Consider the following 24,115-nt stretch of genomic DNA (forward strand, 5'->3'; position numbering starts at 1 on the left):
AAATGCATGTAGTAATCTGCCTGTAATCACCTTCCTAACTGGCCAGCAGTAGATGAAGGTGTGCGTGTGTGTTGGCTGGAGGGGCTGTCGAGAGGCCGTAGAACAATCGCACGACAAAATAAAAGAAAAACAAGCTGCTTGTCGATGAGAGGCAAACTTAATAAAGATTTCCCCCCCCCCCCCCCCCTCTTCTTTTTTTTTTTGTAATGAGGTATCTTCAGGGACAGCGAGCAGGCCGTGCTGTGCTTTTGAAGCAGCTGTAATTCATGACACACGCCATACATCAAGTGCATAAGATAGCATTATGGGCAGTGAAATGAAAAGGGTATTTGCAACATTAGTTCCCTCATCCTGCGAGGGACGTGATTAAATGATTAATGTAATGCCCCCTTTTTGCATGCGCATTCTGAAACAGCAATTAGGCACAGGGCTGGAGAAAGCGCACCAGCTCGTCCCTCCACCCTCTCCGCCGTCGCTATCCCTCATCCGTCTCTCTCCCCCCCCCCCCCCCCCCCCCCCCGCCCCTCCTTTCTTAATGCTACCTCATTCTTGATTTATAATGAAAAATTTCTGAGCATTAGACCCGAAATGGTCGCAAAAATGTATAAGCAGGGATGAGATGGAATGATTTTAAATGGTGTGCAGTGTAATTGAAAGGTACAGAGCTATTGTGATTACAAATGTTCTATTCAGCTTTTGATTGGCAGGCCAAGAGAAGGCGGCTCAATGAGTTCTTGTTTTTTGCACGTTGCAGATAAACAAGAAGTGAGGGGTTTGGGAGGAGAATAGAGGAATATGCGGCTGGGGAGTGTGTGTGTGTGTGTGTGTGTTTCGGTGTGTTTTTTTACTGTTTGTGCAAGTTCGCGATAATGTAAGCGAGTGTGTGTGTTCTCAGATAAAGTGAAAGCCAGTGAGAGAGGGAGATTTTGTACTCCCTCTAATGCACTGGAGGCAGCGCTGTAAATGATCATTGAAGGGTCTGCAAGCTAACCTATAATTACTGGAGATAAAGTGGCAGCTCTGGCATTTCATAAGCATGCCTCCTCAAAGCTTGCTTTGTGAGTTTGTCACCAATGATCATTTAGATAGAGGCTCATTACCCAGCATCACAACACTTTAGAAACCCCTTTTTTCGCCCCATATTTGTGTGTGCGCGCATCTGCATATGTGCGCTTTAGCAGGAATAAAGGTCTATCTTAATGGCGAGGCTCTTTTGTGTCCTACAGACGAAATCCAATCAAGACAAAAACCCTCATTGACTGTTATGGCTGTCTGGCTGCCTTTTTCTTCTAATGAGGCGAACACACCAGATACATTTAATATGTCTGCTGCCAGATAATGCACCTTCAGTGGAAAGAGCTGCTTTTGTGTGTCAAATGTTGCCGGTGTTAAATTGTGTGTATTGTTTTCGGTAAACGAAGGAGACAAAGCCGTTCTGCTGGGCTAGCATCTTTTATTCTCTGTAAAAAGCAGCAGCGGCGCTCGGGGTGGCACTGAAGTTAGCCATCTTAACTGACACAGGCCTATTGTCATGTTAAACATGGCACCACACACCGTCATGTTACTTCTAATTACCTCATTTCACTGTGGAACAATGGCTTCTAACAGAATCCTATAGATGATTGTCCCAGTATAGAAATATTATCATTAAAATAAAACCGTGGTGAAGTTGATACTGTAATTATCATCCTCTACAATTTGGATCATGGTGAAAATGAATGTTCTTCTGCTAGCTTTGACACATTGGATAGATTTTGAAGCTGGTGTGTAACATATCCATCTGTCTGTCTGTCTGTCCCTCCGCCTCCAGGCACCTAAACAGTGAACATGCCCTCGATGACCGGAGCACAGCCCAGTGTAGAGTCCAAATGCAAGTGGTACAGCAGCTGGAAATACAAGTAAGTTCTTCCTCTCAGGTAATAAAGAGCAAAAATACACCTGAGTTGGAACAAAGTTTGATGTATTGTTACATTTGGGCCATTGTCTCATTTTGCTATAGCAAACCCATTTCTCATTTAAGCCAGTCAAAACTTTATTTTTTGAAAGTTGTGTGAGCACGGGGAAGGCCACACTGTGGTCTGCTTAATACTTCCAGACAAGCAGGACCTGCTGAATTCAACAAAGCCACTAAACAAAGGAATCCTCAGGCCTTACAACCAAAGCCATTATGGCTGTTTTAATTGAATTAAGCGTGTGCTTTATTTTCTCTGCTTTCTTTTTTTTTTTTTTTTTTCTTTCTCTTTTTCTTTCCAATTAATAGCAAGCGCATCTCTCCCGGTCTGCTGTGTTAATTAACTGCACTTTGCACCTGAAGAAAGCTCAAAAGGAGGGAACTATTTTCAGTAGGTGGAGCGTGACCTTATTAAGAAGTCATGCTGGCTAGATAATGAGAGCGCTGATTGAGCGACATTATTACTCAGCACTGCCGACAAGCGTTCCTCTTCCTTTAGAAACAAATAGATATGTATGTTCAAACAAAGTGCCAGCTGGAAATGTTCGGTCTGCCAGTCGAAACCAGGCCTTCAGACTTCAGCATTGTAGTGTATTTTGGGTCAGAGCTAATGAGTTCTCCTCAATATATAAAGTTAATAAAATGGGTCAGTACTCTTGGAAATATAACGGATATATTATGATGGCAGAAGTTTACAAAGAGATCCAACTCTTAATGCTAGACTCCTAAGGCCCAGCACTTCCTCCACCCTTATTTTCTGGTAGGAAAAACAGTTTTCGTTTAATTGTTTGGCATCTGGTTGGATCTTAAAAGTCAATACATTCTGTTGGCATGTAAATAAAAAAAAAGGATTCTGTTATTTATTTGATTTTACTTCATTTTCTGTGTTATGTTGTTCATTGCAAACCAAAGCTATTGAAGCCTGAGCTTTACAGTGTGACCAATTACAGCGGTGCACTTGTGTTGTCTGTCCTGTCTCTTCTCTTCTCTTCTTCTCCCACCATCCCTCTCTTCCTCTCTTTTTTCCACGAGAGCCGTCACTAGTAATGAGGCCCAGCTCAGTGCATGTATGTGTGGGTGTGCGTTCGAATGTGTGCGTACTTGCTTGTCTGTTTCTCTGTGTGTTTGGTCCTCGTGTGTGTGTGTATATTAAGGGTGTTGGTGGGGGCGTTGAGCCTTTCACATGGTCTAGTCCCTGTCACTCCCTGCGAATTAGATTGATGATAGGCGATGGCCGGGGCCACTAACTGGACCGGGGAGGCGGGGCCACCTGGCACCCTGTTTGGAAGACCCCTTCACCTCTCGGCAGCTGCTGGCTGCGCTCCATCCCCCTAACAGTGTCCACAGGACTTTGAGCAGACACTCAGGACCACCTAATTTATGGCCCGTCTAGCTTGTTACTGTCAGAGCCTCGCTGACCTAAATTTTTGCTATTGACAAAAAGATGAAACGCTATTTGTTTTGCCTGACCTGTCTGCACCCTCTCCTCACTCCCTCCCCAAGCCTCTCATATTCTACATCACCAGCAGAACTGCCTGGTTTATATCAAACCTTTTCTTTATTTCTTAAACCTCAGTGGAGTCCCATGTCTGAGATTCTTCATCCTCATCCTCTCTCCTCTCCTCTCCTCTCCTCTCCTCTAATCTCCTCTAATGTACTCTCTTCTCCCTCTCTCTTAACAGCTTTCTAAAGAACGTGAGCGTCTTCAGGCGATGATGGCCCACTTGCACATGCGGCCCTCGGAACCCAAGTCATCTCCCAAACCAGTGAGTGCATATTGCTCCGGCTACCGTAAACAAGCTTTGCTATGAATGAGTCCTCCCCCCCCCCCTCACACACACACACACACACACACACACACACACACACACAGAAAATGAACAGTTTAACCCACCCGGCTAGTTGAACGAGAAGATGAAAAGGTGGGAATGGGATTTTCTAATACCGAGTTACATCTGCTTCTTATCGGTATTGTGCTCGGTGAGAGGACAATAGAGTTTGGAAAGTGTGTTAGATGGCAGAGCTGTGGAGTCCTTGGCTAAAACGCAGGGTCATTTCTTTGTGATGGATATAATAGCCAAAACAACCTGTTGGCTGCTGATGACTGTTTGGCTCGATGGCCGCAGTGGTGCTCAGAAGTGGAATGAGAGAGGAGAAGATGTGTCATTTTAACAACAAACACCTGAAAATTACACCCACGAGTGGTGAAGACGGCGCGATGTTGACATTAATACCCACACTGCAGCAGAAATTGGTTTCAGGAAAAAAAAAAGAAGAAAATCAAAAGAATTGTGAAAGGGGTCACTGAAGGAGGAAAATGATGTCACTCTACATTTTCTCTCTTTTCGATTGAATGATTACGACTGCATTTCTTCCCTTCCTGTATTTGAATTTAATATTAAGATGATACATTTTCTGGCAAACATTTTTTCTTCCCAGTTTCAGACATTTTGAAATATTTGAGAGCCAAACATTGTTAGCGTGTTTCTGCTGCTTAGTAAGTGCCTACTTTCAATAGCATAATTTCCCTCATCACCTCTCATCATAGAATGTAGATAATCACAAGATAGCATAATTATCCCATAATTCCATCAGGAATCAAACTCCCTTTTTATTATTCAATCTCTCTCCCTCTGTGTGTGTCTCTTTCTCTCTCTCTCTCTCTCTCTGTAGCTTCTTTTTTTTTAATCTTCAAAACTCCAGCAGCTTGGTTCCATCTCGTCCAATAAAGCATTTTTGCAGCCTATAATCCACGCCTGAATATGAATGAATGATGCTAATGAAGTATTGCATTACATAAAGCACACATGAAAGAGCAGCTAATTGCATTTGATGGTGGGGGCAATTCAGACAGAATTCTTAAACGAACAGTTAAGTCCTCAGTTTTAAGGCTCCCCCAGTTCTTAAAAAAAAGGGGAGGCGAGATGAAGATTCAGCGCGTGGAATAACGTGTGTGTGCGAAAGTTAATGCATGCAACAAAAGAGATGGCAGCATGTATTTACACCCAGTGGGATCACACTGACACGTTTCATAAATATGAAAAGTCTGTGTTAGCCCATCCTGTTTTTTTCATTAGCAAAACCCGGGAACAAACCAAAGCCAGACAAATGCTAGACGCCGGTGCACTGTCTTCAATATGACCCCATTTATTCCCCCGAATCACACTTCATTAAAAGCTACCTTTCGGCCATGCCATCGATTGGGTGAGAATCAAAGTTAGCAAGGCTGCAAGCTGGGAATAATAAGATCTTTCTCTCCCTGTATTCAGATGAGCGAGAGGTGACGGAGGGCTCTCTCTGCCGTCCATTTCACTGTAATCAGTTCTATTTCACACAAAAAGACGGGATGGCACGCCTGCAAACATGTCACGCTTGTTGCCGGGTCTCGTAGTTGAAGAGGCGGCAAGAAGGACAGGAAATCTTGTTTTAAAGTTATAAATATACATGCCCGAACACACACACACACACACACAAAGGCATTTGTTTTGAATTTAGTTTGCATATTTTGAGGTGTTTTCCGCCGCACAGTGCGTGAATGTTTGTCAAATTGCCTTTTGAGGAAAACGCAGTTGTTATTCTGTGATGCAGGCACACTGTCATGACCTCAAACGTTATGAATTAAACAGGGATTTACACTGTGGCACACAAAAAAGTTAATAGAAAGAGAATTAGCTGTGTATATAATCAGTCCGACATATTGATACAGATGTATATACTTTCTCCAACCCATCAACTCTCACCCTTACCCTTCGTACTCAGCCAAGCTCTGTGTCTGCACCCAGCCCTTGTCCCAGCACATCACTGTAGCAGCTCATTACAGCTAAGTGGGCATATAATTATCATCCGAAAAGCCCCACATCCACCGGAGTCTCTCAAACTTGACATTTCATCGTATTTATCAACACATGCCACAAATGACCGCCGATACCTTCCCTCCTCAGCCTCGCTCCTCCGTCTCTCAGCGCCTTCGGCCTCCCATTTCCCTTCCATCTTTCAAGTCGGTTCTAATTCAGACTCTCGCAAACGGATGCATTCCACTTGTAGACTCACAATTAAGGCAATTTGGTTTGAATATGTAACGATGTCATTACCATTCCAACTAAATTAGCGCAGAGACTAAAAGGTCAGTTAGGAATTTTCCAGTCGGTTAGAGCCTCTCACATGAGATTTGGGAAGCGAACGCAAAAGTGGTGGAAAAGCTGGACGATTAGCGAGCACAGTTGGCATTCGTGCCAGAGGTGACTGACGCTCTCTGGTCCCTAATGTTGAAGGAGTGGAGGAGACAAAGACGGAGTGAATGAGTGTGAGTGTGTCTGGAGTCATCATTACTGCACATGCACATGTTTTGTCTGGGAAAGAACATGAACTTCTATGTGTTTTAATTCCTCATCCACTGGATGTCTCACCAGATTAGGGGAGATAGATACATCAACGCTAATCTCTGTCAGACTAACAATGACTTCCAGTTGTGTTGTCGATGATGTCTGAAGTTTGGTGATTATAAGTGTCCATCCACAAAGACTCATTAGAATACAGTCTCAAACTCTACCTATCAAGTAAGACTGTTAAGAAAATAATACTTGCTTGGCATGTACACTCATTTAGATTGCATTGTTAATTATTTACAAATACCTTTTCCATAGCTGGCTGTCCTGAACAGGTGACTCCTCTCTCTCTCTTGAACCTCTTTGACACTGGAGTAGTGACCCAGGAGTTCCTCTGATGCAGCCGCTTCTATCTTGTATTCAAGGTGGAGCTCATTTAAATTACTTTATGTACTTCTGGGTTGCTTAAACTGTAGTAATATATAATGAATCTACACATATTTAAGTAAAAAGTACAGCATTTGGCTTCAAAATGTCAAGAGGGGAAGTATAAAGTAGCAGAAGATGGAAATGTTCAGGCAAAGTGCTACAAAATTGCACTTTACTACAGTAATATTGAACTTAGTTATGTTCCATCACTGGTTATTTTAATTTTAACGCAAAGATTTACATTTACCTCGGTTCCAAATATTGATCGACCCCTAATAAAACCTGCTCAAGACAAGGGCTTGTATGGTTTAAAAATGGTCTAATTACTTTCTCCCACGGCACAGGCCACTCACTGGTTGCACCTGTAATAGCAGGAATGTTGGCTGAGGTGGCTTCAAGTTGCTGCCAATGTCTTTGACAACTGTAGTATTGCCAGGCTCACTGTAGTAACCTCAGTTCAGCCTTCATACCAAAGGGCAACGTAATGTCATGAGTAGGGTTGTGCTTCTGGTCCAGGGTCGAACGATTCACACCTACAGCAAACAAGGTTTTAACTCGCTTATTGCCTCAGCGTGAAAGGATTATGGGTGGTTGTAGTGGGGAGGCAGGCGGGGGGTGAGGGAGGGTGGGAGTGATAAATAGAGAGATAAAGAGAGATGGGGCCGGGATAACACGGAGGCTGATCGTTGGATAATCTTGAACAGCGTGCTCTAATTAGAATTCTTATGATACAATTTGGTGGTTGTAATTAGTGGAGATGGGCTGGCTCCTTTCCACGAGCCTTGTTAGTGGAAACACAGCTGTGTTAGAGAGGAGGAGAGCAGACACTCGGCGCTGTCAGAGAACCCACAAAATAATGCCTTCCTCTATCTGTCTCTCCCTCCCTCCTTCCCTCCTCCCGCTCCCTGCTACTGTCTTTCCTCCGCCCCAGCTCAACTTGGTGTCCAGCGTCACCATGTCCAAGAACTTGCCCTCAGCGTCACCTCCCAACTTACCTCAGACACCCACCACGCCCACAGCGCCGATCACACCCATGGCTGCCATGCCTCAGGTGCCATCAGTACTGGGAGGAGCAAACGTCCCCAGCATGGGAGCCATGCGCCGACGTCACTCGGACAAATACTCCATGCCCCTTTCGTCAGGTAGGACCAACTACTCAGAGCTGCATGTTACACACACGCACGCACACACACACACACACACACGATCAGTTAGTACAGACAATTCACGTTCAAGCAAATATGTTTGCAATATGTTCAAAAACGTGTAAATCTCTAAAAAAAGGACAAGATAAAAGTCTTTGATTTTTGTAATCTGAGGAAAATTAACTTCCTAATTTGCTTGTATAAAATGTGAATTGACCCTTACACACACACACACACACACACACACACACACACACACACACACATAGACAAACAGACACACGAATATTAAATTGTGTCACTGATTTGACTTGGATTAAAATCCAATTCAGACTTTGTTGACTTGATTGTTTTCCCTTTAAACTGAATTTATATTCATATTTAATGACATCATAATGTTGAAATAGCAAATTACATGTGATACCACAACCTTGAGTGCTGCACTGTTAATATTACACAACCCGTAATGGTGTACTTTTTAACACGCACAGACATGCATGTGCACAGACACTATCTTGCATACAGACACACACACACACACACACACACACACACTGACATAAACACACTCACTCAGAGTCAGAGGCTTGTTGGTCTTAGCACTGCGTGATGTCTGGCTGGTTTATAAAAGCAATCCTGTGTTTAATCACTCTATATGTAAATAGACAAGAACTTCCTGTGTGCATAAATATTGCATGAATGTTAATTAAGTTCAAATAATGGTGAAAAAATACAATATTTATTATATTAAGACATTCCATGTATTAAGCTTTGCATTTTAAACGGTCTGTCTTTGATGTTTATATTTACTCTCTCTGTGTTTAGTGTGAAGACACATAAATTATTCAACTTGAGCCTAACTAACTACACGGATCTCATTTTATGGATGTATTAGTGTTTAAGATCTCTCGCGAGAGAGATTAATTAAAAATGCATTTTGTTAGACATGGAAAATGCTGATTTGATGTGCCCCCTCTAACCCCCCCCACCCCACCCTCTTTTTCTCCCCTCCCCTCTCTTCCCTTTCTGTCCACCTCCCCCTTTTTAATTTGATGAAACCTTGAGTGAATTCAATACCTAAAGGAATAAAATTTACCAATTATTTCAGGTGGTGACACAGTATTTATTTTTCCAGAGATCGCCCCAAACTACGAGTTTTATAAGAACGCAGATGTCAGACCGCCATTTACTTATGCAACCCTCATAAGACAGGTGAGTGGGAAATAAATTAACTTTGCCTGATTAGATTAAAATTAATTGCTGCATGAATCATGGCAGCTCGCTCAATCCGTTGCTGTGTGTGCGTGTGTGTGTCAGTTACGTGGTCTCGTTAGTAAACCATTACTTGATGTCATCTCATTTCAGGCTATCATGGACTCTGCCGACATGCAGTTAACGCTTAATGAAATCTACAGCTGGTTCACACGCACGTTTGCCTACTTCAGACGCAATGCCGCAACTTGGAAGGTAACCTTGATGAACCCCCACGCAGCCGTCCACCTCCTGCACCCCGCTGTGCCCTTTCACTCCTCTTACTGTAAAGACTACTCCTTCATCTCGCTGGTGTAGTCGAAAACAAAACCTCAACTAAAGCACATATTTACTCAACCCCTCCAATGGAGCCCCCTCTTATTTATTTTTTTTCCGCCATTCTGCCTTTTCTGTTTGGAAATGACAGCCGAAAGAATTATTCTGCCTCAGATATCGTTTTCTAATTTGGTGCAATTAATAGCGGAGGCTTGGCGTGGAGAGGAGAGGTGCTCTGACGCACTAATTATACAGCAGCCACTCCATCATCAGCACCTTTTGTTAACAGAGACACCCCACCTCCTACTCCTGAAACCACCTTCTCTCGCATATCATTGGTTAATTAGGAAGAAAGATGGCTGTTTGCCTGTTAACCAGCTCTCAGCCGTATGAGGCCGGATACGCATGCACACAGGAGCTCACATGTACACACCCACAAACGCATACACTGCGTCTGAGAGAGGGGTTAAGGGTGTGTTCATGTAGAACTAAAGCAGGTGAGGAAAGTGAGAATTGGCCTGTCAGGGAGGGAGCGCTCTTTATTTACCCTCACAAAAGAGCCCATTTGTATATCTGTCCCGACAACTTTATTGTCCTGTCTGCCTCCACAAAGATGGTAAAAAAATGTCTCTTCCAGCAGCACACGTTTTAACCAGAAGTGTGTCTGCCTGCTGATAAAGAAAGCCTCGCTCGAGAGTCGTCGCCGTTTTATCCCGTGGCCCCCGCGCGTCATCCGTTAGCCGCCTTTTAGCCTTTGTGGCTGCACAGAGGACTGGAGGGAAAACTCAGAACCAGCCGCTCATCAGTATGCAAGACATGGCGCAGCACTAGATTTAGCAAAGTGAATTAATTTGGATTTGGGATGCAAATGAAGCACATGGGCGTGTGATCACCAATTCAGGAGGGCATGCAAAAAGGATCGGTGCCCTTTTCCAGTTTGTTAGGTACAGTACGAGCCATGTTTTGCTGCGTAATAATGTTGTGACAAGATACGTTCTCATGTGGCTGTTGTCACATTTGCGGCACTAAACAACACAACACACACGCAGATGCCCCTTTTTTAGAATCCTTTCTTTCTTTTTTTGGTTTCCTTTGTTCCTGTGGTACAACAGCAAAGATATCACGATGACATTAAAAATATCTCGGCGTCTCCCACCCCGCACAATAACCGAGGTGATCTATTTACATATACAGCTCCACAATTCCCTTTGTAAGTATTAGTGGGATGATCAGCGCTGGGTTTGTCATTTGATTAACGGGGGGAATTTGTTTTTTTAAAAAAAGAAAAAAAAAATGGGGGAGAAAAGAAAGATATGAAAGGTAGTTTAATATCTCAGCTTGGTCTCATCATCTCAAAAGAAGGATCTACCCCCCCCCCCCCCCACCCCACCCTCTCTCTCTCTTTTTCTCTCACCCCAGAAGCTTATTAGTTCTAACTATATAGCATGCATAATAAAACTGCTCATTTGCTCATTAATATTAAAATTATCATATTCAGAGCCATGGGCATTAAGATCAATCAAATCCTGGGATTTTCAGGTCAGATGCGAGATCTGCTTATGAGTTTTTTTTTTTTTTCCTTTCTTTTTTCTGAATCCCTTTTCTTGCAGAAGGAGCAGTACACAGCAAGCTAAAGGAGATGATAAATATGAGAGGCGGGGATATTAAAGCCAAGGTTATTATTTGTAGAGTCTGATGCATGTTTTAATTATGGTCATACGGCCATATTAATATTAGAGGGCTTTTTATTCTTCGTTTTCCTTCTTTTGCAATTAATGAAAACACCTCACTGGTTTACTGTATGACAGATATAGCATGATTTAATTTAAACGCATAATAAATTCGACAGATAAGCGTGGCACGGAATCATGTCTTCAACACCAGATGTGACACCACATGGAGGATATTTGGACATATAGATGTCACATACAGTTCACCTTAATCCTCATTCACACGCTCTCAAACACACACACACACACACACACACACACACACACTGACAAAAGGACCTCCAGATGACTGTCTTTCTGTCATCTTTAAAGCGATGTGTCCATTAAGAGAAATGCTTTTTCTGGAGCAGAAAGGGTTACTGACATCACCATTATCAAGGCCGGCATTACCACTTCTGTCACCACCATAAGCCATTCGCTATGCTGATTACCTCCTTTTAGCCTACTTACTCTGATTGATATGTACTGTGTGCAGGACTTGTAAGAGCATTCGCTCTCACTCAATTTTACTAATTAAATCAATGGTGCGTGAATGTTAAGAATTTCTTCAAAATGCGAGAAAAAAAAATTCAATTTCCAAGCCTTCTTTTTTTTTCTTGACAGTTAATGAATGAATATGATTGGTTTTACCTCATCCCTCTGACCTGTGTCTCTCTGCAGAACGCCGTCCGCCACAACCTCAGTCTGCACAAGTGCTTTGTGCGCGTGGAGAACGTGAAGGGGGCGGTGTGGACGGTAGACGAGGTGGAGTACCAGAAACGCAGGTCGCAGAAGATCACAGGGTACGAATTCTGTCACCTCGCCTCAGATCTAGATCTGAAGGTCGATGACATCTAGAGGATCATAGAGAATCAGTGGCCCCAAATTCTGTCCTTTCTCTTTTGTGAAACACACCTCTGTCTGTCTCTCTTTTCTGCCCCTCTCTTTCTTTATACATATGGTCTAGTCTCTGTTCTTTAGTTACTGATATCTTATATTTCCTCACAATGTTTCCAGGAGCCCATCACTTGTCAAGAACCTGCCCTCCAGTCTTGGTTATGGAACTGCACTAAACGCCAGCTTACAGGTACGAACCAAAAGCCTCAGAGAACCTCTGACTCACCGGCTGCCTGCGTGTTTGACTGACAGGCAGGACTGCTGCCTGACTGATTGACCAATTGAGTGAATGAGTGTGAACAATAGGCCTCCACATTAGCACTCACACTCATAAGAGCAAGTTTCTTTTGTCAGGCTCTTTTCTCTGCTCTTGTGTTTCTATATCTCTTCTCTCAACCCTTCCTCTCTCTCTCTCTCTCTCCCGTGCCGTCAGACTCAGTTGGCCACCCTGTGGTCGGAGCAGGAAGCAGCTCTCCCTCCTTCTTTCCCCTCTTTCCTCCCTCTTTCGGCTACAGCAGCCACCCTAGATTGATAGCCGCATGTGCAAATGCAAGGGCATGTGCATTAATATTTATCTAAGCTGTCATAAATGATTTGGCTTCATAGTGTACGCTGGCGAGGTGCTCATGGCAAAAACTTTAAAAATTTAATCACTGTATATAACTTTAATGCGCAGCAGGCGAAAGTGTCAGGAGTTTTTTATTATTTTGAGGTAAAGTTTTCGGGGGGACTTTTTTTTTTCTTTTTTTTTTTTTAAATAGCCACACCACACAAGGGCATATGAATGGCAGCTGGGGGGAGGTAGTTGTCAGGAAGGTGTCACAGGGGGAAAAATAGCCTGCAACAGCATGAGACAACTGTGTTTTAATAATTACTACGTTAAATCTTATCTTTCCCTCACCTGACAGTTTTTCCTACTCTCTGCTCTCAAACACCTAACCTGCCTTACCAACAACCTCCCCGCAAACGCTAATCCTCCACATTTCATCTCCTTCTCCCTGTCTCCTCCTGCAGGCTGCCCTGGCAGAGACCTCCCTGCCTTTGCTGGGGACCCCCGGCCTCATGAACAGCGGCTCCACGGGCCCAATGGGAGGCAGCTGCCACGGCCTCCTTGGCGGTGACCCCTCCGGCTTGATGGGCGGGAGTCCGCCAGGGCTGTTGGGCGGGAGCCCGCCGGGACTGCTGGGCATCAGCCCACCTGGCACGCTGAGCGGCAGCCCCCCGACCCTGATGCATTCGGCCCACGAGGAGCTAAACGGCTCGCTCGACCATTTGGACACCAACGGACACAGCAGCCCCGGATACTCCCCACCAGCACACATGTAAGTTCCTTCAGATGGAGTGTGGAGTGTGTAATGTGTGTGTTGCAGCTACACACAGCATGCAGCTATATTATAATGACATATTGTGATTGATATGATTCATGAATATGTGACATCTGTTGGAGTCTGTACCAAACAAACATTCTTTCTTACATCTGGATTAAAAGAATTGTTGGCCGCAGCATCTCTGCAGCACTACAGTATTTCATAGTGATGCTGTTTTGTCACACATTTTTGCAGCTTCAGAGATCTGGATATTGCACTTGGCCATTCTGTGATTTCCATAATATTCAAATACACTTTGAAGCCCTGCTGTGTAGGGTTCATTATTTACTGTTTTAATTGAAAAAATAGAATTAATTGGTGCATTTTTGATCATTGAAAAGAAAAAAATTAATCAAGTGTTAACAAAGAGTATACAATTTGTCACTTAACCACTTTGGAGATTTTGTATCGTTACATTGACATTCCATTATCGGTTACTGTAAAGTGTGGTCAGCAGTGTCCTCTTCCTGCAAGAGCCCCAGTTTTTGGATGCATGGGTTCAGAAAATTGTGTTCATTTTCTTTCAAACTTATCTGCTTCTTTAAAAAAAAAGTAGAATATTGATGTATATTCATAAAAATACAGAGTATTAGATCATAACCCAAACTTCAGAGTCTGACTCTAAACCAACAAACAGCCATGGAGTCCACCGACACCCACCAGAGTGAACACCTTTCACCTCTAATCCCTCCCTGCTCTCTCAGTGCAGTATCCGAGAGATAATTGTGTCACACACAGACTCACACATCGCACATTTTTACGAGGAGCTATGTAAGAATGCACCACATGTTCAACCCCCCCTCCCCACCTCCACCTCCTCTCCCACACTGAGCTCACTCGCTGTCCTTACGCCCTTTGTTAGTTTAATTGCCTTATATTAAACCCACAGTACCAGTATGTTCTTCAGTTCTCCATGACCTGGGGGCAAGGTTCACTTTTCCACTATGTATTGTATCATAGGCAGAGTGCTTTCAATGGCACTGTGCTCCTACCTGAGGTGAGCCTAACGTTTTGGATAACAGTTACTTCTGAATCTATAAATAGGCTCTATTACACGTGCTTCTTTAATTACACCACCGTCTGCATTATAGGGGTTTAGCTGCTATATTTTATGCAGGACTGTTCCTATTAATATTGAGCAAGTGAAGCATTAATTACTTTAAAAATCTGCCCCCCTTTTTTTTCCCATCTCTGTTTTTAATGGAGTTGAGAGAGAGAGAAAGAGAGTGTTTTTGAAAAATTGATGCACGAGTTTCAGGAATGTCTGAAACAAGCCGAGCCCAGTGGTGTCACCGAGGTCTGCGTGAGCCCACAGTGTGGTGAAGGTAGCATGCAGGGAAAGATTGTGGAAGTCTGGGACGATACTCATATAGATGTTGAATCGAGCTCAGCCCTTTATTACAATATCTTAGCTTTTTGACAACTGCTTCAAAAGCATTATTACTCAACTACATAGTCAAAGATTAAAAAATGTGATCAGATAAACTCGTCCTCTGCTATTGGTAGATGTCTGACTTGCTGATAGGACGATGTTAGCCAACGTGCTGAATATCGATACCGGTACCGTTGTTCAGACAATATATCGATGCATCCCTAATGGCAAACGCACACATGGGGCGCATTCTCTGAAAAACAGAAATTACACATCAGTTCTCTCTTCTGCTGTCCATCAAAGCTCGTGTTGCAAAGTCAGCCGGCATCAGACGACCACTTCTGTAATGGATAAAGGATGCACTCCTCTCTGAGTGAGAACAGAAGAGTGTTTGGTTAGCCCGACCACGCATCTATACATTAATCTATTTGGACGTGTTTACCCCTCTCTGAAATGGGGTGTTAAGTGGAGCAAATCTGCCTAGCCCTCGACAGAATCCCAGTGTTACCACTCCCCCAGCTCATTTAACTTTTAGTAACCGGACGGCATTGACTTTCTCGTTCTCGCTCGCTTCCTCCTCCTCTCTGGCCACGCCGCCTTAACACCGACATGAGTGGCTACGGAGGATGAGACGCATTCATCCATCCTTCCCTCCCTCCCTCCCTCCCTCCATCCCCGCCTGCCTTGACACAGCCACGACAACCTCAAAATGGAAGAAATGTGTTTTTCATGACTGGCTTTTCCAGGATGTTGTTTAAATAATGGAGCGACTCGTAGCACTAAACTAAATAGTACATCACCTTGAAGGGCCTTTCTCAGGAGAGGACTCCTCAGCACAACCGAGGCAATCCAACAATTAGACAAACCTCGCCTTCCCCTCAACGTCTAAAGGTTAATGCTATCTGCTTAACCGCAAACCAGATCGCCCCAGGCCATGCTGGGTGTGTGCCTGCATGCGTGTGTGTGTGTGTGTGTGTGTGCATGTGTAATACACTCGTGTACACCCTAAGGGCTATCCTTAAAAGAAGTAGTACTATAAACCAGAAATGAGTAAAACTGTAAATTAGGGTCTCCTAATGTGAGCAAATGTGCTGCTTCACACAAAATTAAAACAACCAATGGAGGATATTTTAGTCAGTTAGCTGATTGGAAGAAAAATTAATCACTCTAGCAATTTTTCAAGCAAAAATGTCAAACATTTGCTGGCTCAGGCTTCGTAAATGTAGAGATTTGCCGCTTTGCCTGTCAATTATGACTGTAAATGAAGAGTGTTTGGGGTTTGGACTGTTGAGTAGACCAACGAAGAAATTTGAAGCAGGGCTTTACCTAATAATTATTTTCATATAAATTGATCAGTTGTTTGGTCTAAAATGACTGAAAATTGGTAACAATTATGATTTGTGTTTCCCAAAGTCCAAGATGGGGCCCACATCCCCAAAGATATTCAGTTCTCTGTCATAGAGGAGTAAGGAAACCAGAAAATGTCCACATTTTCTGCCTGGACCCTGCCACTTTCTTAGCTTCAAATCGTGTTATGGGGGCATTATTTTCCTCTGACAACAGAATCCTAACATTTATGAAATTAATAAGGTCATAATACAAACTCAGAAATATTATTTTGTTCCATAACTGAATAATCAAGCTGAGTTTGAATTTCTTCTATAACTACATACTGCCCCTTTAAGAGCTGGAATCAGAGATGAGCATCTTTCTCAATTTTTCAACATTTTATAGACTACACAATCAATCGGTTAATCGTTAAAGAAAAATATTTGTCGGTTGCATCCCTAACAGTAACCAACTTAATCGTGCACTCCAATCAAAGCAAGTTTAATATCACTTTATTTTATCAGCTGCAACTTGTGCTGCTGTCACATCTAATTGTTTGGTGACCACCCCACTTTGGTGTTAGTTAATGAATCACAGTGAGATGTTATGAATGTCTTTGATGCCTCACCCGTGCCTTCCTTCGCCTTCCTCTCCTACCCCCACCACCCTCCGCCGTCCTCCTCCCTCCCTGCCACACCACCTCTCCTGTCCTCCCCCCTCCAACCTACCATTAAGCCCGTGGACTAATGACCTTATTTGCATCCCTGACATACCTCTGCATGATTGCTGGTGCTAATCTCCGATTGATGTGAGAGCAGGCATCTCGAGAACACGCGCACACACACACGCTCAAAGCACCACGTATTTATTACACCGCAAAGTCCAGTGTTTTACTCCTGAGTGACTCCATAATGGCAGCTAGCCATTAAGCACTAAATGGCTCATCCACATCTTTTAATAAAGTGTCAGAAAGCCTGTGAATATGCTCCTGCATATTTTTCTTCAAAGCCACACAAACACCTAATGAGCTACATATTCAGATAACAGCAGAGACTTTTGTTTTGCGATACAGCTCACATTAAGCCCTGTCATTTGATCGACGTGATGCATTCAAGTACACACAGATTTTGATTTTTAAGTAAGTGTCCAAAGGATGATCAGGATTTCTTAAGAGAACCAAGCGGTGGGGGCATTATCCAAGTGTTAATGTATTTGACTACAACTCAACATTCAACAAAATGTGGCTGCCCCCTCCACTGTCCATTGTTACTTCCACCTTTTGTTTTTTAATCAGTTTCACAATCTTTATTGCCATACACTACGTACTCAGCAGTAGTTTATTCATGTTGGATACCATCTATTGTATCCTCATCTACATCACAAACACAATTCTGTAACAAAACATTCTTAAAACACACAAAAAAACATACTAAAACTTTATTTTTAGAGCCCAACTGACAGATATTAGCAAGTAAAAAGTGCCCATATCGATTTATCTGCCGACAAATGCACGCAGTTTTTGCAGTGATCCCTCAAATGGGGCTATTAAACACTACAACAACACAAAAATATGTAATGGATGCAGGATGTTTCACAGTTTAACAACACATTTGTTCAAAATGACATCAGTGGCCTGAAAATGTAATAATGTAATGTAAATGTAACAATTACAAATCAGCCCAAGCACCGTTTTCTGGCATCTTTGCTCATAAATGATAAACTCTAAAAGCTGTTCCTGATACTATTATCTTTTTATTGTCTTATTTATCAATTTCAGCTTTATTTGTATTATCTAAGAAAATCTCAGATCTCGCTGCACTTATTGGGATTTCATTTACTAACATTACAACACTTAAATGAGTGTGGTCTAATTATACTTCTTCTTTTTTTCTTTTATTTCTGCAAAATAACAGCAGAATTGACTCCTTTATCAACATGAGTCGTTGAGCACTGTGTGACTGTGTGTGTTTCCAGGTCAGAGGCAGCGGAGTTATTGTTTTTCTCTTTCTGTAACCTCTGGCCGAGGTGTTATTTTTTCCCTCCGCCTCTCGCTGCCTACGTGAATCTTGAGGAGCAGAAACAGAAATATTCATCGCTCTGCTTGCATCTTGCTAAGATCAGCCTCCTCGCTTCATCCCACCACATCAGAATATTAATTTACAGTATTTGGATCTGAATATTAAAGCCATCTGTACCTTTTAAAATTCTTTTCAAATTCAAAGCCCCACCGCCACCCCCCCCCAACCCCTCCTTTCCACTGATGAAGGCAGCCCAGGAGAGAGGCTATGAGACGAGTCCTAACGTACCAACACAAGTCTCCCCCCTCTCTCCCCGCTCCCCTCTTTTCAAAGTCTTGGGGGATTTTCTGATGCATCCGATGTGTCAGAAATAATTAGGTTTTGTCAGATTTATCAGCGTGGCACAAACCCCTCTCCCCGACTAGGGCCCCAGATCATGTTATGCCTTGTTTGTGTGTGACAGCATTATTATTCTTGTTAGTCGCCCAACACTTTTTTCTCCTTTCCGCCCACTCCTGTGTTGTTGTGAAGGGAGAGGCGTCCTGCTCGCAGCGCTGCTTCTGCTGCTTCCTGCCCAGCGCTTATTGACAGTGGCTAAAGATATTCATCCATTTAGAGTTAAAAACATGTATCATGGTGTCCGAGCGAACTGCCGGGGCTGAAGTTGATTAATGGCAGAACCTAGCTGCCGGTTTTTCCTCTTGAGGAGCGACATGCACAGCCCCTGCATATTAACGAGTGGCTGCGCTTTCTATTAACTAGATAAAAAAGCCTCTCCTCTGCCTTTGCTCCAGGGGGCTCAGGGATGAGAAATTCTCCATTATTTATCATGTGGCCTGTTTTTTTTTTCCCTTCTTCCCTTTTTCCTTTTTCATGTATTTCAACCTGGTGTCATCAGTAAACTTTTAAATGCCAAACATGTCTGGAACATCACAGCTTATCGGCCTTACAGGGGCCATGTTTTTCATGCAATTTTCATGCGCTTACTTACAGTAGACGTGAGGCATCATGTCGAATTAGCGTCTCACAAACAACACGCTTGTTACTTTCACTGGATAATGCATGTAATGGCTGTTATACGCCTGTTTTTTTTGATGCACCATAATATTTATCTGTTTGCCGAACAGCACATTGTGTATTTCTGTGTGCAGTAAAGACAACCAATAACCAGAAACCCTTTTTTTTTTTTTTTACATACTACAGCTGTAATGATCAATCAGTTAGTTGCTAGCTATTAAATTAATCGCCATCTGTTATCTCTACTAAAAAAGAAGAATATATTCTACATTTCTTTGGGTTTACTTGCTCCATGATAGTAACCAGAATATATAAAAAAAAACATTTGAGGATGTCATAATGGGCTCTGGAAATACTGATTGAAAATGTTAATCTTTTTCTGAGATTTTATAGACCAAACAATCAATTAATCAAGAAAATAATCTAATGATTAATCAGCAATGGAAAAATCCTTAGTTGCAGCCATATTATTTTATAGTGATAATTAGTAATAAAGGGCACCATGTAGTTTTGGAGAAGAATTCAAACTCAGTAAGACAACTATTACATTTCTATATAAACAAGCTGTTCTAAGAACACTTTGAAGCTGAAAAGGTGGCAGGGTCCGCCACATATAAACAAAGTGAAATAGTATGAAGGTGTTTTGTCCTTCAAGGTCAGTTTGTTTATCTGAAAAAAAAATTCAGTGTTCCTTTTAATGTATTTTCTTATCATCTTTCTACTCCTCGTTGTTTTCTAATAACTGTACATTTTAAGTTCCTGGTCTGACGAATGCTATTGGCTGCAGGAATCTTGCATACAACTCGAGTATGAAAATCTAATATTCATCCCAAATGTGATTGTGTCACAGGCCACAAGTTCACGTGAAGGAGGAGCCACTCAACATGGATGACGACGACTGTCCGATGTCACTGGTGACGACAGCCAATCACAGTCCGGAGCTGGACGATGACCGGGAGCTGGAGGAAGGGAACTTATCAGAGGACCTGGAGTGACTAGGATACCGTTTTTGGTCGACGTATCCCTTCACCCAGCCGCACTGTTTCTCTCACACAGACCTCCTGCAAGACTAAGAAACCACTCCACAGTCCAAGCAAACCACAGCTGACTCTCTCTTCGTCTCTCTCACCACTGGGACTATTTATTGAGCATGCATCCGGACGGAGACCGTTCCAAAGGAACTCTTTGTTGCAGCCCTTTGGGATCCCCAAACATGACAGGCATGAGATGTCTGATTAAAAAAAAAAAAAAATTAACTCTTCGAGACCTATTTCATTAGAGATGGCGTGGCCACATACAGTACAAGGATGATGGACTCATGGATGGGGGGAAAAAAACCTGAAACAAATGAGCAAATCATGTTCCGTTGAAAGCTAGCGGCCTCATATACTGCCAAAAAAGGAAGACGTTTTATGTTTGTGAATAACCCGACCCCCAGTAGTTGTTAATGTCTAGAGACAATTGCTGGTTCAATTCAAGTTGTTGCTCTGTTATCATTTGCACAGGAGTAGTCTCAGAAATTTGTGTCACTGCCTGTATGTTGCTACTATTATGAAAACCAGTATATTATTTTTAGCTATTTTTCTTTCTTCTTTCTTTTTTTTTTTTTTAACCATCGTTAATTTTCAGAATATGATTTTCGACACCACCAACTGTAAATGCCATTCCCCCCGAATCACACCATTAAACGGAACTGCGGTACCAAAACTGTTGTTGCAGCTGTCCAGAGAAAAAAGAAAAAGAGAAAAAAAAAAGAAAAAAAGTTGGCTTCCAGTCTATTATCTGTTTGTGATTAAAAGTTAAAAAAAGAACTGGAAATTCAGTTGGGGAAAAAAAAAACAGTTTGTGTAAAGCACCATTTACAAAACAAATGCATCTCTGCATAATTTTCTTCTTGCTGTTCTCCTTACCTCCTCGTTCTAAAGCTTTGTCTACCTGCAAACAGTCACAGGCAACAGCTAGAAACCAAAGCCAACACTAGCAATGGCCAATAGCTTATAGACAGAAGCCACCAAACTCCTCTTGGTCCGCCTTCTGTGACTTTAAACTAGTACAAAGAGAAGCTTTCGTTCCGCAAACTACCTTCGAATAACCTCTGGGATTGTTTCATTTAGCCCTATACAAAGATGATCACAACGAGTAAGAGAGAGGGGGAATAAATGCTGATTTTGATGTGTAATTTGATAACTCATAGAAAACGTCCACTTTGAAGATTTTCTGCCAGACGTACTGTTAGGTTAAAAAAAAAACACAAAAAAAAAACGGTGATGTGATATTTGAACCACAGGCATTTTTTTTGTGCTTTGACTGGTAGAGAGCAGCTAACTGTTCAAGTGGATTATGACCAAAACAAGACATTTGTGTATTCAGTGGAAGTGCAGAAACATTCTGTTGTTGTGACTTTACTTTTTGTTAGGCATTGAACACATCAGAAGTCATTATTTTTTTTTTCTTTCTGTCTTTTTTTTTTTTTTTTTACAACTTTGTTTTTCTAACCTGGTAAATATGTAATGTTCTAAGTGGGACTGTCAAAAATAATGTCACGTCATATTTCTGTGGCCTGTTTATTTTTTCCTCTTTCGTTTCCTTTTCTTTCCGAGCCGCGTCGAAAAACCGAAACTGAAAACATCGCTAACCAAACATGAAAAATATCTAGTGAAGCCAAATAAGTCATAATTTCAAGTTGATATGAAATGATGTGGCTTGGTTACCATGTAAAAGCAAATAATAATAGCCATTGCAGAAGAGGATATCTTAGGTGAAAGTTAACCTTTTCTAGGTGATATTTGCTTTAACATCAGACACTCGTTGTGTGGTTCATAGCTTCTAAACTATATAGATGCAGCCGGTGTTGCCACTGACGTACTCTTTATAGGTAGCCAGCTTTTTTTCTAACACACTTAGAGACTAAAGAGTTGTTGCGGAGACTGCGTCCCATCATTTCCCTCACAGCTAAATGTCATCTAGAAAAGTGTTGTTGCTTTAATGGTCATTTCTGTTTTCAGTAAACCAAAGTTACACAAAATTCTGCCTCCTCTTGTATGGGATAAAGAAATGCTTAGAAAACAAACCACACACACACACACCCTGTGCGCGAACAAACACACGCATACACACACACACAGACAGACAGACAGACAGACAGACAGACAGACCCCGAGCTTTTTGCCAACTTTCTTGTTTCAGTTAACTCTCCAGCTGCAGAACACGCACGCTGTCAAAGAAACCGACGAGTGGCTTTGTGTCGCGCTGTAACGAGCGACGCGTCTGCCTGCTTGGACCAAAGTGGAGACACTGTGCATATGTTGTTTTTTCCGAGTGTTGTGCCAAGCCAAGAAAATTGACTGTAAGAGCTTAACACACAGACACGTGCAGTACTGTACAAAACACACACACTCGCACTCGCTCACACACAACACACAATACATGCCAGTTCTACGTCAAGAGGGTACTGGGCCCAGGAACAAAGCTTATCCCTTCAATACTTAGCTGGAGTCAGCAAAAACGACTTGAAGACGACGTTCTTAATAATCTTATCACACCAAATAAAAGGGACGCTGCGTCTTTCAAAAAAAAAAAAAGGAAAAAAAAAAGGGTTCTCCCACTTACACCCAAAAAGGCTTTTTTCGGAAAAAAAAAAGCTTCTACCTCTGCACAACAAAATTCAGAACAATTATGACAGATTGCACGAGTTATTAGAAAAAAACGCCACAAGAGCTGTTACACTTTACTACGCTTGTCTCATAGGACGTGGCTCCCAACCAACGTTTACATTCCCTGCGTCAAGATATGGAAGATTTGCATTGTAATAGGTTGTCCTCAAACATTTGTAGAATGATAATGTATAGATTACCTGTAAGGGAATATTGTGTTTTAAAAATGCATGTCTAAAAATCATTTGGTGGACTGGAAACAAGAACCAATAAAAAGAATATAATAAAAATCATCGGGACGATGGCCTAAATGTACGTACAATGCATAGGAGTGCATTACCTCAGATATACTGTTTTGGGAGGGATACAACCTGTCAGCCACAGAATGCATATTACCTGTAGATTTGCATGGGTTTTGTATAAATTAAGTAAAAAAAAAAATGTCTAAAATAGTTGCTTGCACATAATACCAGAAAGACCTCCAGAACTGCGATCTGCTCCTCCACTAGATTTTAGGATTGTCTGGATTTTCTGGGTTGATTTTGTCTGTATTTTGATAACTGTGCATACTTATGTAAAAAAAAAAAAAAAAAAAATGTTGGTGGACCCATAAATTTACCAGACTTTTTTCTAAGAGGAAAAAAAATCTCAGTGTTTCTTTTCTGACTTACCTGAATTTTTACTGTTTCTCTCTCTCATTGCTCGCTAAGAATAGCAAAACCTGCTTTTTCTGCATCTGCTTTGCGTAGCTGTAAGGCTTAACCTAATGTGTGTATTTATTGCTTGTACCTCTGTGCATACTTTATGAAGCATTATGTCTGGCAGTTGAGTCATGTATCCTTTCTACTGCTATCCTTCTCTAATAATTGGGAATATGATCCCCCTATGTATACAGTAAATTGGGACTGTAGCAAACATATGTTTATGTAATTGGTGAAGACTTTTTTTTTTGTTTTCGTTCTCATTTTCCTTTAACGATCGAGATTCAACTACTTTTTTTGATACTTTTCATTACTGTGTACTGTGTCCATACGTTAAAAGGTTCTCTGACATTAGAAGGTCATGGTTGAGAATTGTAACAGACGTTATTATTTTCTGTATTCATGGCATTTCACTGCTGAATAAAATAAAGGACCAAAACTTGGAATTTGAAAAGCAACTGTCTACCTCCAGCATCACAGAGTATTTTTATTATTTTTTTTATTCTTTATTTTTTTTATCTCCCCCCTCCACTGTTACACATATATCTTTTATTCTACAAAGGCACAGCCATGAAAATCTAGCTGGCATTACACTTTTAACGTTTCAGGAGCTGCTACTTCAGAGATGTGAAGGGGAAGGGGTTGGGGGGAGAAAAAAAAAAAACAATTAAAGTT

At 42.0% G+C, this 24,115-nt stretch overlaps 1 protein-coding gene across 9 annotated transcripts in view; it reads left to right on the forward strand.

The window, feature by feature from the left end:
- Positions 1 to 23,892, forward strand: part of foxp2 (forkhead box P2) — a 106,033-nt gene extending 82,141 nt beyond the window's left edge. For 6 of the 9 annotated variants that reach the window (XM_030440120.1, XM_030440122.1, XM_030440123.1 and 3 more), the window contains 9 exons: positions 1,811 to 1,898; positions 3,634 to 3,717; positions 7,637 to 7,847; positions 8,959 to 9,062; positions 9,216 to 9,317; positions 11,768 to 11,889; positions 12,104 to 12,173; positions 12,998 to 13,305; positions 19,937 to 20,081. In XM_030440120.1, coding sequence (XP_030295980.1) covers positions 1,811 to 1,898; positions 3,634 to 3,717; positions 7,637 to 7,847; positions 8,959 to 9,062; positions 9,216 to 9,317; positions 11,768 to 11,889; positions 12,104 to 12,173; positions 12,998 to 13,305; positions 19,937 to 20,081 — 1,234 coding nt within the window. Of the gene's footprint in view, positions 1 to 1,810; positions 1,899 to 3,633; positions 3,718 to 7,636; positions 7,848 to 8,958; positions 9,063 to 9,215; positions 9,318 to 11,767; positions 11,890 to 12,103; positions 12,174 to 12,997; positions 13,306 to 19,936 lie in introns of all 9 variants that reach the window. The other 3 variants (XM_030440121.1, XM_030440125.1, XM_030440117.1) reach the window with 3 other exon arrangements.
- The last annotated feature ends 223 nt before the right edge of the window (positions 23,893 to 24,115 follow it).

This window comes from Sparus aurata, chromosome 14, assembly GCF_900880675.1.
Source record: "Sparus aurata chromosome 14, fSpaAur1.1, whole genome shotgun sequence".
Taxonomy (NCBI): Eukaryota; Metazoa; Chordata; class Actinopteri; order Spariformes; family Sparidae; genus Sparus; species Sparus aurata.